Genomic DNA, 19,740 nt, shown 5'->3' with positions numbered 1-19,740 from the left:
GTGACCATGGCAGAGCTGCTCTGTGGTTACTCCTTGTGAGGCATTGGGGTCCCTTGGCGATGAGTCTAGCCAGCCAGAAGCTCTCAGGCGATGTTTCCTCCAGCAGTCCCATTTGGGAGGATGCAGTGAATTATTCCTGAGCTGCAGTAGCAGATCCTCTCTGCCAGCTCTGCACAATTATCACTTTACCAGCCTCCTTAAAGAAACCCCCAGTGTTTGACTTTCTTATGGCAGCCACGATCTGGACGTGCAGCGGCAACACGGGGTCCATTGCCAAGCACCTGGCAGTCTGTCACTAGCAGTCAGGTGAGGATAAGCCCCTAGCACAGCTGCCTCTGCCGAGGGATTTTCACCTTCCTCAGCTGCATGATGCTAATGTATCCACCAGGGAGGCAGCTCTCAGCCCAGACTTCCTTCATAAGTGCCCCCTGGTTTCTAGCAACCCCAGAGCAAATGGATCAGCCTCAGCACAGAGCATCAGCTTTGCAGAGAATGTTTTCTAATGTGACAGGCCTAGGGGGACCATACATCTCATTTTTGCTGGGACAGTCCACTTATTTCAGCCTGGTCCTGGACATGCTGACTTCTTTGGAGGGCAAAAATGACCTTTGTCCTGTTTGTTCTTGCCAGTTGCAAGTTGCTCTGATCATGGGCAAGAGCAAAGGGAACAAATGTCCAGTTTTGCAAAACAAGTGGGTCGAGCCCCCTTAGTGGGGCATGGAGGAATGTTTGGGGAGGCCAGTGGTGACACGAGGCGCTGGGCGGTGCTGGGCTCGAGCAATCATCCCTCGGGCAATCATCCCGGGGCAGCGCTGGTCTCCGGTATTCAGCCCCAACCCCAGTCCCAGGCAGCGCAGGGCTTGGGTGGTCAGCCCAGGGTGGCATGGGCTCAGGTGGACAGCCCCAATGCCAGGCACTGTGGGGCTCAGCAGTCAGTCCAGGGCACGTGACTCAGGTGAGCAGCAAAGCCAAGTGGCCTTGGGACAGCCCTGTGCAAGGTGTGGGATGTCTCAGGTGAGCAGCAATGCCAGGCGGCTCAGGACAGCCCCACATGGCATCCTGCTTGCTCTTGCGGGGGGAGGGATAGCTCAGTGGTTTGAGCATTAGTCTGCTAAACTCAGGGTTGTGAGTTCAATCCTTGAGGGGGCTATTTAGGGAACTGGGGTAAAAATCTGTCTGGGGATTGGTCCTGCTTTGAGCAGGGGGTTGGACAAGATGACCTCCTGAGGTTCCCTATCAACTGTGATCTTCTATGAAATCTGGTCACCCTATCCAAGCCCTGGCTGAGATTGGGGCCCTCTCACTGGTGACAGGCCCCTTTAAGAGGGAGCAGGGTCCAGGGACTGGCCAGCTGTCTCCCAGCTGGAGTTGAGAACAGGCACCAGGAAAGCTGTGTGAAAACAGACTGAGCAGAGAGGGATTGAATGAATGTTGCAGGAAGGCTCATGCAGTGGGCCCCAGGGAATGAGGGGAAGAACCAGTATGGTAAATGCAAGCTGGGCTTAGAAGCAAGGGATTGACCCTGGAGGGGGTTCCCCCCAGAGCAAGGGTAGGACTCACCTGGGAGTGGGCTGCAGGAGAAAGTTCACAGTGAGACATTGTCCTGGAAGTCTCAGGTAGGAGATGTGGAGAGCAGGACACAGGCAGAGGAGCTAAAGGAAGCAGGGCAGAGGGCTACACAGTGAAGCACTGCAGTGTTGTGCCTGGGTCTTCCTTTGGGGGGAACTGATTTTTTCATGAGGGGTCTGTGGCCCTTTGTGAATAGAAAGGATTTGAATTTTCTACTGAGATACAGTGTTCCTTTGCATGGGTGACTGAAGGGGACAGAGGCAGGCATCCTTCGGGTGCTGGAGTCTGCCAGAGAAGGGGCCACCATTTGACATAGGGAAACTGAGGCACAGGGGGAAAAATATGCCCAAGGTCACACAGAGCTGGCAATATAATGTGAGTGTCCCCAGCCCTAGCCTGGCACCCTTCTGCTAGACCTTGCTGCCTGCTGTTAGTTAGCTGAGCTCAAAATACTGAGTGTTAGCAGCAAAATGTGCTGCCAGAATTCAATCTCTGCTCCCGTCTCCACCCTTGAGAAGACTGCTGGCTTTAAACAGACTCGCAGTCGTGACTCAGGCCCAGCTGCCCTTGATTTCAGTGCGCAGCTTGCCTGAGTGATGACTGCACTCCACTGGGTTTTACCCAGTTTGGAGAAGGAGTTAAAAGATCAGCTAATGGTGATCAGAGTTTGGAGCAAACTTTAGGGACTCTGGGTTAAACACGGGGTAGACAGACAGATTATATCAAAGTCCATATATAGAGTTGTGTAGATAAGCCCTGGGCTTGTCTATATTGTGTTTTGGCTACCCTGGTTTAGCTATGCCAGTACTGCTGCATGCACCCACGAAGTTCGCCCTGGGTTCAAAGTCTCTCTTCTCTTGTGCTAACAAATCTTTCCCTTCCTTGTTTTGCAGAGTATTTAAGAAAGCGAGTCCCAACGGAAAGGTGAGTCCATCATCCTTGTGTCTTTGGGTTTTGAAAGCCAGGAGTGGGGTGTGTCAAAAGCCATTTTTTTCAAGTGTGCCCTGTGTGACATTGCTGTCTGTGGGTGTGCCTCAGTTTCCCTTCTTACACAGCACATTAGGTCTGGAATGTCTCTTCTGTGAAAAGTTCCAATACTGTTTACAGGCATTAACTGTGAAACATCAGTATAACCAGGCCCTTTAACATAAGGTGTGTTCTTATGTATCACTGCCAACATGTTCAAGGGATTTTCCAAAAGATTAGGCACATTGTACATTTTTACAGTTTCTGGTAATAGCAACACATTAGTTACAAAAATTACCATTGGCAATAACAACAAATCCTTTGCAAGTATCCATTTACAATTATTTTTGTCATGCCACACCTTTGGCTCAATACCACTGGGGTTTGGGCCTTTTAGGGTTAACCTGTGGCTTCCCTTTGCAAAATCAAGTTTTCTTCTTTTTCCTTCTCCTGAAAGATTAAACCTTGATTTCTCTTGCTTAACAGAATTCACTGGTTGATTGAGTGGGCTCTCTGTGCTAACAGCTATTAGCAAGTCTTTCTTCTCCCAGGCAGGTAATTCACATCAACACAAACACTAGTTTTTAAATTCTTAGCTGCTACCAATTTTAAGGCTGGACTCTGTATTCCAGAGATACCACACAAATCCAAAGGGTTTGAGGGTGAGAGTTTGCTTGCTCTCCCCTGCATCGTTAAGCATTCAGCCATAAAACTGTTCTGCTCTGAAACACCAGTAACCCAATCTGTTCCCAGACCCTGAAGCACAGACTGCTCACTTAAAGAATTAGAATGGAGACATTCCTGTTCCAACACCATTGTCTTCCCAACAAGTTGGCCAAACACAGCCAATAGGTTATAGGGCTGCTTAACTTTTTTAACAGCTTTTACACCATCTGAGACCTTCTCAAAGGGATCCACACTGCATCTTTCAAAAGGAAAGTCAGTGGATCCATTCACAACAGAAAATTTCTGTCTATTAGGAACTGAAACTTCCTGTATTAACTCACTTTCACACCCTTCAGTTTTAGCAAACTGCTTGCACAGATTATCACGAGGATTCCTTTCCCCGGGAACTTCTTTAAGCAACAATTCACCCCTTACAGAAATTCTGCCCTTACCCTCTTCACCTAGGGCTTGCTCTAAAGGAACACTACCCTCAGAAACAACAGACTCTTTCTGGGTCTTACTCACATCCATGATCACCTTTGGCCCATCAGGCAGATTTCTACACAATCCCCTTTCAGGCAAACTTAAAGACTTACTAGAAAAAAGGTTAGACGCATTCACCTTCCCTTTGCCACATACAAGTTTAGGAATCTTTTCCTTCTTGCTACAAATTTCCCAGCTGTCAGTAGGTAACACAATCAAATCACCTTCATGCTCTTCTTGTGCCCTGGCTAGGGTATCACCTTGATCAGACAGAGTTGCTACATTCTTTTCCTAACACACATTAGCAACAGGTAAAATACAAGCACCAGAATTGTCTGGTCTCTGGGATTTTGCTAAGACACTAACTGGATGCAACCTAGTTATAGTGCCATTTTCCCCAGCAGACACGAATTTAGGACCATTCCCCTCCTGGGCTTTAGTTGAATCCAGAACCAACTCTGAGAGAACTGAATCACCCTCAGCCATCACAGGCTGAAAGGCACCTTCTGTCTGCTTCACAGACAAAGAAGAGCCGGAGACACATTCTCCTTTAGCAGATGCACAGTTTGGGATCTTATATCCCTTATCCCAGCACACCGGGTTGGTCATAGACAACTGCTTGGAGACCGAGGTAGCTTCCTCCATAGGCATGTCAATACCCCTGACAGACACAGGCACATTTCCTTCTCTGTCACAATTCTCCACACAGGTAACAGGTAAGGGATAGTGACACTCATCTTCCACTATCCCTGCCTTCCCAAACTGCTGCCTAGACAAAGCCATCAGCTCCCAAGGCTGCCTAGGCGCCTCCAAAATCTTGTCCTCCTCTCCATTGTCTTGATCAAGTTCCAGATTTACTTCTGAGACATTAGATAGAGACATTTAGAAACTTCATTCACAGCCAAACAGCTCTTTTTCTCAGACAAACATTTGGAGACACCCCCGCCAGGCAAATCATTGCCCATAACAGACACAGATTTAAGATCATTCCTTTCCTGTGACTGGTTACCTGGATTGAACAAAGCTTTAATATTTTCCCCAATCAAAAGATCCTTAGGCAATAACTTCCTTACCCCAGCTATAACTTCATGCTTAATATCATTCCATTCAAGGTGGATTCTGGCTGAAGGCACGCACACAGTAAACTCATAGAGGACTACAACATTCACACTCTGATTTGGTAAATAATCTTCCTCTTTGACAAGATCTGCTTTAACAAGAGTGATGTTAGAAGCCATAATTTGCCCTAAACAGCTGTTACCATTGACTTTTACATCTCTATGAATTTTCCGTTACCACTCCCGTGCATAGCATTGGCCCGGCTTGTGGAATCACCTACTGAACTCACAGTAACAGCATTGACATCAAAGGTGGCAGTGTTGGGGTACATTTGGTTACACCCAGACAACTGCTCAGAGTTATATAACATACCAACATTGTTAGAAACCGGACATTCAAGAGAATACGGTTTGCTGTTCTTCGCCTGCTTTTTTGACTTTGAGCTGAAGTCTGGCAGTTTCTTGTCGCGTCTGGTGAACCCTCTCCTCAGCAGCCAGCGGCTCCAGACACCCCTTATGAGCTCTTTCTTCTCTCTCATCACCTCCTTCTTTCTTTTACCAGCTTCTTTTTCTCTCTCAGCAGTTTCTCTTTCTAATTTAGCTATTTTTTTGCTTTTCCAGCAATCGAAGATCTGCTGGATTCCTTTCATGTTCAAGTTACAGTTTATTTGTTGCCTTCTGCACTCTAATTTTTTCTGCATCTTCTGTAGCCTCAGGTAAGGGCTGCGCTCTTGCCCCCTAATCACTGGCCATTAACAGATTTCTCAGTTCTTGATTTGTAGCTTTCTTTCTAAAGCTTATCCCCTTTTCTGAACACAAATCTTCCAGGGCTTTTTTTTGCCAAGACCTTCACATGCTCTTTGCTCACCCATTGCAACTGTTCTTTAACCAAACAAACTCTCAATACCAAAATTCAAATTTGAATAGCGTGGGGTTCTGACCCAAAGCTTAATTGACCTGGCTCTGTGGATCCTGCCGACTACGCCACTGTGACGGTGCTACCTGTGGGAGCCAGCTAAGGTCACTCAATCAGGGTGAACTGCAAACAGAACGGGGCACATAAACCCCAAACGCTGGTAGATATTCTAATACTTAGATTTACCAAACCAGCATAAAACAGTTTCTGTAGTATCTCACTGGTTACTCAGAAGTCCAAACAATGCAGTTTCCTTAAAGTACCCAGCCTCAGGCCTCCATCCAGACACACGTCAAACATATGATGATAATTACTGAAAATCTTATCTCATCATATAAAAGAAAAGGTTCTTCCAATCCCAAAGGGTCAGCCGCACACCCAGGTCCAATTTTAACTTAGATCTTACCCAAAATACATGCTTATAGACAATTCTTATTAACTAAACTAAAATTTATTAAAAAAGGAAAGAGTGTTGGTTAAAAGATCAATATACAGACAGACTTGAATTCAATTCTTGAGGTTCAGATACATAGAGATGAGCTTGTAGTTGCCAAAAGTCCTTTTAGATATAGTCCATCGGTTACTGTCCAATGTGCATATTCAGAGTGACTCCAGTCAGTGACTGGGGATCTCAATCCTCCTGGCTTAAGGTTTCCCTGTCTTGAAACCCAAAGCAGATCTGAGATGAAGTAGGATCGTGTTCCAGGGTTCTTATACATTTCCAGCACCTTTTGGCCTGAGAAAACAATAGGCTTAAGTCTCATTCTTCCAAACATCCTTGCAATTAGCACAGGGTAATTTATCCATTAAACAGTTCAGATCAGGTTACCACAACCTTCAAAGAGACATATAGACAATAATACTATTTCCCTCAAGTGTCTTCCTAAATACTAATACTTCTTTGGTGATCTTTGAATCAAAGCTAGAGTAATAGACAAGACTTGTTCGCTTACATCACAAGACCTGAGCAAATATCTACTCTTCTACCTGTAACAATACAGACCTGCGTTTCAAAGCTCTATTCATTTACATATCTTCCTAACCAGTCTTTACAGTTCAGCCATGGGTTAGGTCAGTCTGTGAGTTAATTAACTCTTTCTGGCCCTGTCAATGAGATATTATATTACACTCATAACATCACACCCTGTCAAAATTCCAGGGCCCCTTTTGTGGCCGTGACGTGACAATGTCTGAATGTGCTATGAAATGTATACACGAGACTTAATGAAGGGAATGCGGAAGTAAGTAACCTGGCCAATAAGGCATTTTTAAACAGTAAAATGTACAGTGCTTGTTCCACAATAGAGAAGCTGGTTCTTCACTTTATGGTACCCAAGCGTCTTGGGTTCTTGGAAGAAATGGGAAGCAATGACCCCTGCCTCACACTGCAAAATTCAGATCTGGATACAGTCTTGCCAGCCCCGGGTATTCAAATCTTGTGAGTCAGATCCAAAAAATCTTGAGATTGGTGTAAAAATAATGAGGGTTTTTTTAAATAATGAATTTGGGGTTCCTCTTTATTTGCCTTTGGTTTCTGAGCTATTAGGGGGTTTGGGTTCCCCTCCTCAGGGTGCTTCCTGGAACTGGGGTACCACTGAGTCCCCTGACCCACCAGCCTGGACTCCCACTCATGCTGTAATGCTGTGACAAGCTGCAGACACGCTTCTGGTCTCACACTTTCACCAGCACACATAAGGACACACCCAGCTGCAGCTGCACACACAGGTGCTGAGATCAGCTCTGCATGGCAAGGCTCAGCTAAGGCACCTTCCAGTTCTTAAGGCAGCCCCCCACCCCTGAAGTGTAAACCCCAAATTATACCGTCTTGCACTTCGCAGGAAACTGTACGGCATAAGCTCATGAAAGTCACCTCCTTTCTCAATGTGGAGAGAGAGATGCAACAGCTTTCTACCTCCCCAGTTATGATTTCCACCCACTGGTTTTAGACAAAACAAAAACAAATTTATTAACTACAAAAATAGATTTTAAGGGATAGCAAACAGAGCAAAGCAGATTACCTAGCAAAGAAACAGAATGCAATTTAAACTTAATATACTAAATAGATAGGATATAAATTAGCGAATTCTCACCCTGAGTGTTAACAGGCTGGCAGATTCTTAAGGCACAGGCTGCCTTGGCTTTCCCAAGTTTTCATACACAGGCTAGCAATCCCTCAGCCTGGGAGCCCCTTCAGTCTATATTCCTCAGGTGTTTCCGGGTGTGGTATTGTAGGGAGAGTGAGGTACCATCATGATGTCATTGTCTCTCTTTTATATATTCTTCCCATTGGCGGGGTCAAACAGTTCCCATTGTGTCGAGCTATTGCTGAGAGATTTCTGTTGTGCACAGTTCCTGGGGTAATCCTTATGCTTGTGTGAATTTCTTCAATAAACCACTAACATGGTTTGGCCTTTTTACTGTTGTGCCAGAAAGGCTGCTTGTGGGTGTTTTCAACCTCACAATGTGTTTCGGTGACACATACATAGCCTAACTTCACATATGACAATAGCACATACAATCCAACAAGATATTAATGTCTAGCAGAACTAGACTTTTAGAATGATACCTCACAAGGCACACTTTGTACAAAACATAACTACATAACTGGTGAATATTGGGGTGCCTGGGTGTCACAGGGTGCTTAGGTCATGTTTTCAAGCTTTTCTCTGCAGACAGAGGGGAAGAAACTTGTTTTAAAAAAAGAGTGAGCTGAAATTGTCATGCAGTTCCATGAATCCAGGAACCGGGGCTTTAAGAAACCCCCTGAATGTCATGACTCACAATACAATTGTAAGTTGGCAAATAGTCAAAGTTAAGGAGTGTCTAGAGCAAGGCATTTGTTTTGGCCCAGTGTAAAGCTCAATCAAGCTGCAAAATGAAAATCTGGCTTTTAATTCACCTCCAGGGCTTTGTTGAAGCTCCAGCTCTATTCAACAGCAAATGAATCAGGGAACAGATCTGTTCCCCTTCAGTTGACAGGGGATTAAAAAATGTCTCTGTAGCTCCCTGGGCAGTTTCTCTTTCCTAAAAAGGCGCATTCTTGCTGAGAGCAGAGACTTGCAAAGTGAGACCAGCTGGGTCTGTTTTCAGTCAGTTACCCAGAATTCTGCAGGGAGGATAACATGGCATCTGATTGGTCAATGAGGGCAGCCAATCCAGGATTGAGGTTTTATCTACCATTGGGAGGAAGAGTGTTTACCTTGCTTGAAAATGAACTATAGATTAGCCTGTCCCTGATGGTGCGATGATCTTACTTTGCTGGGAAAATTAGGGAATCTGAAATGGAACTCGAAACAGCAAGCTGGCCCATTAGACTAGGTCTTGGGATGAATGGATTAGTGTATCAGTACCACTTCCCCCTGCTGGATGAAATTAGGACTGCTCTGTGTGTCATAAGAACCGTACTGCTCATGGAGACTTTCCCCAAGGTCAAGGGGCCTGTGCTAGTGGAGCTGGAGGGTCTGCGTCCCCATTACAGTGATACTATGGCCTTTGAGCAGACTCGGTGCTCATCCTACATGCTGCTAATACCACGGGTTTGTCACAGTGTTTTGCAGCAGGCTACTCAGTTAAGGAACCTGTTTCTCGCAAAAAGGGATTAAAATGCTGGATGCAAGGGGAGAAATATGGTGGCGATTGAGAAGGGGACTTATCTAGTAAACCAGGACAGGAGGGTGGGAGGAAGTCATTGCACATGTGACTGGTCAGCTTGCCCCCAACTGGGCTTAAAAAGGGCAGCTGGAGCCTAGAGGGGAGAGACATGATGAGTCAGAGCTGCCTGAGAGCACAGGCTGGAAGGGCAAGGAAAGGGGCAGGTGAGATCTGTCTGGGAGACAGACTGCAGGGAACATAAGGATGTAAGAACGGCCATCCTAGGTCAGACCAAAGGTCCATTTAGCCCAGTGTCCTGTCTTCTGACAGTCACCAGTGCCAGGTGCTCCAGAGGGAATGAACAGACCAGAGCAATTTATCCAGTGATCCATCCCTTGTCGCCCATTCCCAGATTCTGGCAAACAGAGGCTCGGGACACCGTCCCTGCTCATCCTGGCTAATAGCCATTGATGGACCTATCCTTCATGAACTTATCTAGTTCTTTTTTGAACCCTGTTATAGTTTTGGCCTTCACAACATCCCCTGGCAAGGAGTTCCACAGGTTGACTGTGCGTTGTCTGAAGAAATGCTTCCTTTGGTTTGTTTTTAAACCTGCTGTCTATTAATTTCATTGGGTGACCCCTAGTTCTTGTGTTAGGAGGAGGAGTAAATAACACTTCCTGATTTACTTTCTCCGCCCCAGTCATGATTTTATAGACCCCTCCTTAGTCGTCTCTTTCTTTTCCAAGCTGAACAGTCCCAGTCTTTTAAATCTCTCCTTATATGGAACCTGTTTCATACCCCTAATCAATTTAGTTGCCCTTCTCTGTATCTTTTCCAGTTCTAATATATCTTTTTTGAGATGAGGCGACCAGATCTGCACACAGTATTCAAGGTGTTGGCATATGTATCATGGATTTATATTTTCTGTCTTATTATCTATCCCTTTCCTAGTGGTGCCTAACATTTGGTTAGCTTTTTTTGACCTCTGCTGAACATTGAGCGTATGTTTCCAGAGAGCGGAACGCTCTGCGGGCAATCCCTGGGAAGGAGGAGGAATTGGCTAGGAGACTGGTAGAGGGGCTAGCCAGCTGACCTTCCGAGTAGAGCCTCTGCCAGGAGGCTGCAACGGGCTGAGTTGTTGGAATCTAAGTAGAAGCGACGTGAGACTGGTCACTGTCAGGTGGATGGCCTGACGAGTGGGACTCTAGAACGAGGCAGAACAGAACTAGGAACCAAGTGGTGGGGGATTCATGGGTGAGGGTAATGGACAGTCATGGGACCTCTATATATTTTACTGCGTGAATCGGGTGAGTGGTTGTACCACAAAGGTTTTATGGACTATTGTACATATAAATGAATAAATTATACCTGGGGGTAGGCCTTGGTATTGGACAGTGAGAGATTGTACTTGTTTTAATGGGTGGCCTAAAGGGAAACGGGGGGCAGATGCACTTAGTTCATGGCCTGCTGCCAGTGGGTGCTCTACAACAACAAGTTGATATAACAGATATGGATGAGGCACTGGAGCCTTCTCCTCTGCCTGAGCCAGTTAATCACAACAGCTCTGGGTCAGTAACAGCTTCACAGCAGCTATGAGCGCAACATTAGCCCTGAGACCAGAACTCAAGTTCAGTTCCCAGCACTGCCACTGTTTTGCTGGTGGCCTTGCTGGTCACTTTCCCTCTGGGTGCCTCTCTTCCCTCTCCTGCTGTTTGTCAGTTTAGCTTCTAAGCCATGTCTGTCCCTATGCGTGTACACCCTCTCGTGCAATGGGGCCATGGCTGAGGCCTCTGGGCAGCACAGCACTACAAATATCATACATACTCCTGGGAGAATTCTGCACTACTGTGCATGTGCATAATTAATGAGCCATGCATATTTTTAATTTTTTGCGCAGAAGAAAGCTTCTGCTGGAATGTTGCTGCAGTTCTGCCTTTTGCCCACCAGAGGGCGCTGTGGCATTAGAGCAGAGCAGCAGCTCCCAGCCAGCTAGGAAAGAGAAAGAGCCTGCCTTCTTTGCAGCACCTGTCAGGCCAGGTCAGGAGACAGGCTATGGGGAAACAGGCAGCGTGGCGTGCTGTGGGGACGGGGGCAGACGGGTTCAGAAGGCTAGTGGGGGGAGGTCAGACTGTGTCAGGAGCTTAATGGGAATGGAGGTGCAGGGCCACATGGTGATGCGGAAGGGGGTACAGGGACACATAGGGACAGGGAGTGGCTGAGTGGGGGCACAGACACATGGTGGACAGGGGGAGGGGGTGAAAGCCAACATGGGGATGGGGGAGTGGGTGTCTGAGTGGAGGTGGAGGAACACATGGGAACAGGACAGATGTGCCTGACTGAGTGGGAGAGGCTGGGGGTCAGCCAGGGTCTGCATGCGGGAAGATCCCTAACAGTCCCTCCCTGCACCCTCATCCCACAAAAAAAAAAAAAAAAATCCTATTCAATAATTTTCCCATCCATACTCAACAACCTTCCAAGTTCACACCCAGGCTTCTTCCCTGCAATTACTTCCCTTTCCCTCAGCTCCTCCGTTACCCCGGACTCCCCCACAGCCTTTGCACTGCTTCTGAGGGGTGTGGGAAATACAGTTCTGTATTGTAGTTTAAATGAATTATTACTCAGAGTTCTGTATTAATATGCCTAGTAAGGAACCTATTTGTCAAAAAACATTTCCTGAATCTTTTTTTGTTGTCTGTATTGTTACAGAGGGCATGATTCTCAGTCACAACAAGGACTCTTCACAGCTTGACCGGCAGTGTAAAAGAGCCTTAGACTGGGTGAAAACAACCCCCTGAGAATCTCTTGTGCTTGATTCCTTCCTGGCCAGTGCAGAGCTAATGGGGCCAGAGTGTACTGCAGAACAGCTATTCTATGCTTACTAGAGCCAACAGGTGAGGCTATGGAAAGACAGTGTAGATTAGAGCAGCCCTGAGGCTACTCTATCTTATGCTGGAAACTGGGAAAACCCTTTCGTAACCCCAGATTACAAGGAGCACAAAGTATCAGAGGGGTAGCCATGTTAGTCTGGATCTGTAAAAAGCGACAGTCCTGTGGCACCTTATAGACTAACAGACGTATTGGAGCATGAGCTTTCATGGGTGAATACCCACTTCATCAGATGAGTGCATGGAGCACAAAGATAGTTTAAAGCAACCTCCAACCCAGTTGCCTTGATCCCAACCCCAGATGCAGTGACTCAGCAGAAATGTACAGAGGAGGGAAGAGAGTTACTGGCTGAGTTAGCAGCAAAGAGTCCTGTGGCACCTTATAGACTAATAGACATATTGGAGCATGAGCTTTCGTGGGTGAATATCCACTTCATCGGATGCATGGAGTGGAAAATTCCAGTTGCCAGCCCCACTCCCTGAAGCGCCCTGGATTCAGGGGCAGGACTCCTGCCCAAGTGCCCCCCTCACCTGGCCCTGCTTAGCTGAGGAGATCATGACCCAGTGGTAAAGAGACCAAGAAGGGAGGAGTGTGGAGTGAAGGGAACACAGGGAGGGGTGGGGAGGAGATCCAGTGTGTGTGTAGGAGGGGAGAGATGCGGGGTTGGATAAGCACCATTCCTTCATGCTGCTGCCCTTGGGCCTGCAGTCTCCCAGTGGTCCTGACTACAAGGGAGAGTCAATGCAATTGCACAGAGGTTGCAAGCTAATCCTTAAAAAGGGCTTGCCCTGCTGGGAGAGGGTTGAAAGCTGACAAAGGTTTCTTGAGCTCTCTCTGCTGCAGTCAGTGATGGCAAGGGGAGACTCCAGGTAGCTGACATGTTTCAGCTGTGAGGCTAGGACATGCAGGGACAGGCAGGGGGGAGGGAGAGGGGAGAAGAGTCCCACCAGGAGTGTGGATGGGAAGGTGTTTGTGTGGGGGTGGGGAGAAGCCGTAGAAGGCATTGAGAGTGTAAAGATCTGCCTGAATGAGCTCATAGCAGCTGGTAACAATGCTCAATGCATCCAGAATAGTCTTTCCTCTGGGGATCTAAGTGGTAACCTGGGGGAAGACAGTGCAAGCTGTGTGACCTGGCCACTAAGGGACCTGTAAAGAGTGATTTTTAGCCAGCAGGTGGCTGGGTGAGAATTTCACTCCAGAAGCTGGAAGGAATCGCCGAGGGGCTGGACTCTTGGTGATTCGACACCCAGATCTGAGTGATTGCTTATCAGCTGTGTACAGTGGAAATATTTCCACCCTTCTCATAAATTGCTCGACTGCCAAAGGCCTCCCAAGTGCTGATTTATGACGTCAGAGAGCCCCTGTGCAACCGAAATGCTGCTCCCCTTTCCGCTCACCCGAGACGTTGGTGCAGAGCAAATCAGCGATGACTATTGAATAGCTGCTGGGCATGGAAGCTTTAAAGCAATTCAGAGAAATAGATTAAAAAAAAAAACATTTCTGCAAATGCCACAAACACCTAAGCAAAGTAGAGCTTTCCATCCAGAGACCTCCAAGTACCTTACAAAGGGAGGGAGGGGGAGTCTCATTTATTGCTATTTTAGTGGAGGGCAGCGAGGCACAAGCAGATTAAGGGACTTGCCCATGGTCACACACCGAGTCAGTAGCAGAGCCAAGGATTCATAGCATTTAAGGCCAGAAGGGAACATTAGATCATCTAGTCTGACCTAATGTACAACACCGGCCATTAAATTTCTTGGGGCTCTATTTTTAATTGGACCATGCCCCCCAGCCCAGCATGATGCAAACCAGCCTCACCCACCCCTGTTCTCTAACCCCACCCTCCATGACTTTGGGCTGCTTCATGGACCATTTCAATCTGACAAGCCTTGGAGCAGACTCTAGGCCAGGGGTTCTCACAACAAATTTGTGGTGACCTCAGAGCGTGGCCACCAACTCTTGCTGTGGGCTGCCTTGAGGATTTTCCTTAAAATACGTACTTAATCTTAGGATAATGAAATACGTCTGCATGCCCAAGTGCCGACCTGTCTCTGTCCCTGCAGCCCTTCAGTGAGCACCTGCCCTGGGGAAGGGGGCTCCGGAAGTCAACCTCTGCCTGTGAAGTGCCAGGCTCTCTGGGCCTCGGTCAGGCAGGAGCAGGGGAACTGCCCAGGGGAGCGCCCTGGCGACCGAATGCCACAGCTGCCTCCACTGACACTAGCTGCTTCAGGTGCTGCACGTGCCGGCCCCATGTGTCTCCAGAGACGCTGCTGGAGTCCCTAAGGAGGCTGTGTGGTGCAGGGCGCCCACCCCTGCTAGCAGCACCAGTGCAAACACCAAGGCGGCGCATCTGGCTGCCCTTGGTAACAGCTATTCAGGAACAACAGCTGGGTGCTGCAAGGAAGGGCCACTGTTTTCCAGGAGAGGAGCCTGAGGGCAAGGGGAGGGGGGATGACACCAGCTGTTTGGGGAGGTGGCTGAACCTTTAAATTGTGCCCCCAAATCTCAACCTATACAGTGGCCGCATTTGGAAACACGGCTCTAGGCGTTAGTTAAGGGGCCTCACCTAAAACCTCTTCGGTGGAGGGCTTGTTCACGCCTCAGCTTGTGAAAGGTGCGACTCTATCTCTGCGGGTACTTCCATGCTGCTGGGTTATTGTTAGCAGCCGGCGTTCAGCCTCTGGGGACCAGCCCCCTAGAGGGCTGGAAAACCCAAGGCAGCGGCCGACTGGGACATGGCTGCTTTGCATAGCGAGGCTGAGGCCATGAATACTCGTACCTCGGCTTGCTCCACTGGGATGGGCCCATGGAGAGTGGCTGTATTCACCAGTGGGCATTTGTAGCCATGCAGCATAACTGCAGAGAAGTCAGAGCCACCGCTTTGCAAGGAGTGGTGGCAAGAGCTCCAAATGCCCAGAAATCAAGACAGCACAAAAGAGCGACTGTTGGGGTAATGAATCTGGGAGTTGGAGAAAAGCTTGTTTTCTGAATGTCTCTGTGCATACAGCTGGCCAGTGAGTCATCCTGCCACCTCGCCAGCGCCAGCGCTCTAACTGTGATTGAGATGGAAGTTTATTCAATAAGCTAATCGGATGAATCTTGGGGTTGGGGAGCTAACGAGTTGCATCTGGAATTCCAAGGGTGGTGTGGGCGAATTCCAATCTGATTTGTTCTGACGGCCAATCAGCCATCTGAGCCAGGGCAGCAGGCAAGGGAGGGGATGTGCGTTCTCATGGATAATGACGAGGTAGGCCTGAATGCTGGAGAAACAAAATGTAGGGGCCAAGCCAGCCCTGATGTGACCTATTGACAGCGGTGAGTTTACATCAGAGTTAATGTGAACCTTATGTTGGTTCTTGCTGAGGAACAGATTCTTCTTCTCTCTGTTAAACCAAAGAAACGCCAGTGATTTCCACTGGGATGCCCTAGATTTACATCTGTGTAAGTGAGAGAACCATTTGATCCACACTGACTAGCAGCCCCTAACAAATCTAATACATTAGATGAAGAGGAATGTTGGCTGGTAGTTAGAGCAAAAGACTAAGGGATTCCTGGCTTCTGTTCCTAGCTCCGTTGCTGATATTAGTAAAGTCACTTAGCTGCTCCATGCCTCAGTTTCCCCTCTGGAACATGGGGATGACAGCACATCCTCCCGGGGGGGTTGTGGGGCTTATTTAATGTTTGCAAAACACTCTGGCATCGCGGGGCTAAGGGTCTCATAGAAAGCAAATAACGTCACTAATGTACTGGTAGCACCGCAACTATATGAGGCAGCCCCGGGGCAGGAATAAGGCACCTGGACACAGCTGAAGCAGTGACTTCACATTTCTGAACTGGTCACTGGAGGCTAAGCTGGAGAAAGTGGTATCTTCCATTGCTGACCGCAAGAGTGGCACCCATGAAAGCAGTCAACCCGCACGCAGTTGTTCTATGGAGGGAGCCCGCTCCCCATAAAACGCAGAGTGATTTCCAGCAGGGTGGCCAATGAAGGTCCTTAGCCCACTGTGAAGTGCCTGGATTGTCTATCCGATCACCAGAGCCCCCATCACTGAATTAGCAAAGTTCTGTGCGCTCTGCTGAGGATGTACCCCCACCCCTCGAGTGGCTAGCTACGGCCAACGAGTTCCTTTTCAAACTAGCTCCTGAAATGAATAAGCCAACAGATCTGGAGCCAGGGATGGGCTTTCTGGTGTCGCCCGCTGGCCAGTGTGTTATGAATGCCTCTCTGTGCCCAGCCCTCAGAGGAGATGAGTCAGGTACAGCACACAGCTAGACAGCTTGGCTATTTAGCTCAAGCAGCAGACTCGCTCATTCTTTCAGCTCTGGGGATGCCTCGTTAGATGTCAGATGTGTTGGCCGAGATGGAGGTTGTCCAAACTGCTCAGACAAGCAGGTGGCAGGAGCGTCTGGCCTGTGCTGGGGCGTGGGGTGCTGGATTGGCTGGGAAGAGGTGATGAGGATGGGACAGAGATGGAGTGGAGGGAGTGGCGTGTGTGCACAGCGTTGCTGAGAATGGGGATGGATTTGTAGAACCCTGCAAATCTGCAGATATCTGCTTTATATCCACAGACCATGCTTGCGGGTTGCAGGTTGAATGCGGATTCGTGCAGGGCACTCTAGATTTACAAGCATAGAGGAGCTAGGATCGAGGAGTTTCGGGGCCAAAATTTATTTATGTTTAGCCATAGATTTAATATTTGGTAAGGGCTCCCCCTAGAGAGTGAAATTCATCCTGTGCAGATGGCTAGCCCAAGGCCTATGCTCCATTTAAGACCCTCCTAACTAGTCTATACCACAGCAGCTCCATCTCTGACCTGCCACTGTGAATGTCTAGAGCACGCTCTGAGAAGATAGGTTTCAGAGTGGTAGCTGTGTTAGTCTGTATCAGCAAAAACAACAAGGAGTCCTTGTGGCACCTTAGAGACTAACACATTTATTTGAGCATAAGCTTTTGTGGGTTAGAACCCACTTCATCAGATGCATGGAGTGGAAAATACAGGAGCAGGTATAAATACATGAAAGGACGGGGGTTGCTTTACCAAGTGTGAGGTCAGTCTAATGAGATAAATCAATTAACAGCAGGATACCAAGGGAAGAAAAATAACTATTGAAGTGGTAAGAGAGTGGACCATTACAGGCAGTTGACAAGAAGGTGTGAGTAACAGTAGGGAGAAATTAGTATTGGGGAAATTAGGTTTAGGTTTTGTAATGACCCAGCCATTCCAAGTCTTTATTCAGGCCTAATCTGATGGTGTCCAGTTTGCAAATTAATTCCAGTTCTGTAGCTTCACATTGGAGTCTGTTTTTGAAGTTTTTTGTTGAAGAATTGCCACTTTTAGGTCTGTTACTGAGTGACCAGGGAGGTTGAAGTGTTCTCCGACTGGTTTTTGGATGTTATGATTCCTGATGTCAGATTTGTGTCCATTTATTCTTTTGCGTAGAGACTGTCTGGTTTGGCCAATGTACATGGCAGAGGGGCATTGCTGGCACATGATGGCGTATATCACATTGGTAGTTGTGCAGATGAATGAGCCCCTGATGGTGTGGCTGATGGGATTAGGTCCTATGATGGTGTCCCTTGAATAGATATGTGAACAGAGTTGGCACTGGGGTTTGTAGCAGGGTTTGGTTCCTAGGTTGGTGTTTTTGTTGTGTGGTGTATAGTTGCTGGTGAGTATTTGCTTCAGGTTGTGGGACTGTCTCCCATGGTCTGTGACAGTGAGGGATCATCCTTCAGGATAGGTTTTAGATCCTTGATGTGCTGGAAGTTTTAGTTAGGGGCGGTACGTGACGGCTAGTGGCGTTCTGTCCCCGTCATCTCAGGCATTGGCACCCTGACAGCAGGATTGTCTGGCTATGTAGATTCTCTCTTCAGGCCCTATGCTACCAGCACTCCCAGCTATCTTCGAGACACCACTGACTTCCTGAGGAAACTACAATCCTTTGGTGATCTTCCAGAAAAGTGGGTTCTACTCACAAAAGCTTATGCCCAAATAAATGTTAGTTTCTAAGGTGCCACAAGGACTTCTTGTTGTTTTTGCTCTTAGAAGAGGCATTTTTACAGCTTTTTTATGGGAAAGCTGCCAACATTGCTGCTTTCAGCATATAACACACACACCCCCGCCCCGCCGATCCATCCTTCTCAAGTGCCAGAGCATCTGGAGAAATTCTCCGTGCGTTAAACTCATGCTGTCACGGAGGACGTGTCTGCGAGAACTGTCTTTGGTTTATTGCTTGTCCTGATTGACAGGCCCTGCGAACCCCCGGGAACGAAGAGCGGGCCTTCGGCAGATGCATCCATTGGCACTGATGGCTCTAGCCAGCATCAGTCATCTGAGGACAGGATCAGCTTTACGCTGAAGCTTAGAAATGACACTTATCAGATGGAGTTGCTCTCTGAATGCATTTGTGGTGTGAGCTCTCGTAGTTATTGGAAGACTATAACTGGATCTGGGCATTGTACTCTGCTCTGGCTCTGCTCCTGTGCTGCTGGCTTTTAGATGGTGCTTTTCAACCACAGATTTTTAAAGAACGGGTACCATATCACAGCCTCAAACTGCCGCAGTTTCCCCACCTGTAAAATGAGGACAATGGTGCTTATCCTCCTTTCAAACTTAAAGATGAATATCAGGTCACCTACATGGGTGGTGGGTGAACCCCCTCAGCCTGGCTCCCAAGCTGCCCCTGGCTGCCAGCCCAGATCACTGACTGGCCTAAGCCCCAAGTTCCAGGCTGCTGGCTGGAGCTGAGGACCCCCTGGTTTCAGGGGAGAGGGTTAGAGTAGGAGCAGGGCCTCAGGGCACAGCATGAATGGGGCCACAGTCTGGGTGAGGGGAGGCTCAGCCCTCAGATACCTGCTGCCCATGGTCACCCAGCAGTAGACCTAGGAATAGAACCCAGGTCTTCTGACTCCTAGGCCTGTGCCCACTAGACCACTCTGTCTGTTGTCTCCCAAAATAGCAAAGATTTTACCTGCTACACCCTCCTTTAACCTAAAGGCCCCCAAAGGGGTTCAGCTACAGAGCCAAATCTGGACGTTCTCAATCAGCTTCTCCAGGGCTAGTCTGGTTTGGCGCCAGTGTCACTAAATCAAAATCTGTCTCGCAGACTCCCTTAAGTCACAGGCTCAAATCCAGAGAGCAACATCTTGGTCCCCTCATCCTGGCAAGGGAGCTAAATGGAGCACCGTGTGGTTTCTTATGGGTGGGTCTTACTGGACGAGACCTTAAAAATGAAAGTCTGGCCTGCTGTCTGTTATTCAGTGATGTTTCTATCAGGGTAGCGTCCAGAGGCACCACCCAGATTCAGGGCCCAGTTGTGCTAGGTGCTGCATGTACACATCAAATGACAGTCCTGCGCTAAGGGGTTTCTTGTCTAGATGATCATAATGGTCCCTTCTGACCTTAAAGTCTGTGAGTCTATAAGAGGCGTGCTTTATACCCAGTTTTCTTTTGCTCGTTTTCATCCCAGCTAGTTATGACCCTTTGGGTCCCCCTGTAGAATTCTTCCCCCTCCTCGTTATTTCCCAGAAGGAGAGGACTTCAAATGGATTGATTAGCTCTGACCTGCGCACTGCGGTATAATGGCCAGCGTTAGTGTGAG

General features: G+C 48.0%; 1 protein-coding gene across 4 annotated transcripts in view; it reads left to right on the top strand.

Moving 5' to 3' along the window:
• The window catches only part of ARRB1 (arrestin beta 1), a 192,346-nt gene that overhangs the window by 112,303 nt on the left and 60,303 nt on the right, over positions 1-19,740 (top strand). For all 4 annotated transcript variants that reach the window (XM_050938248.1, XM_050938009.1, XM_050938088.1 and 1 more), the window contains one exon: positions 2,463-2,493. In XM_050938248.1, coding sequence (XP_050794205.1) covers positions 2,463-2,493 — 31 coding nt within the window. The remainder of the gene's footprint in view (positions 1-2,462; positions 2,494-19,740) is intronic.

The sequence above is a fragment of the Gopherus flavomarginatus genome, chromosome 1, assembly GCF_025201925.1.
Source record: "Gopherus flavomarginatus isolate rGopFla2 chromosome 1, rGopFla2.mat.asm, whole genome shotgun sequence".
Taxonomy (NCBI): Eukaryota; Metazoa; Chordata; order Testudines; family Testudinidae; genus Gopherus; species Gopherus flavomarginatus.
Note: the sequence above shows the minus strand (reverse complement) of the source record. Positions and strands in the feature narration are given on the sequence as shown.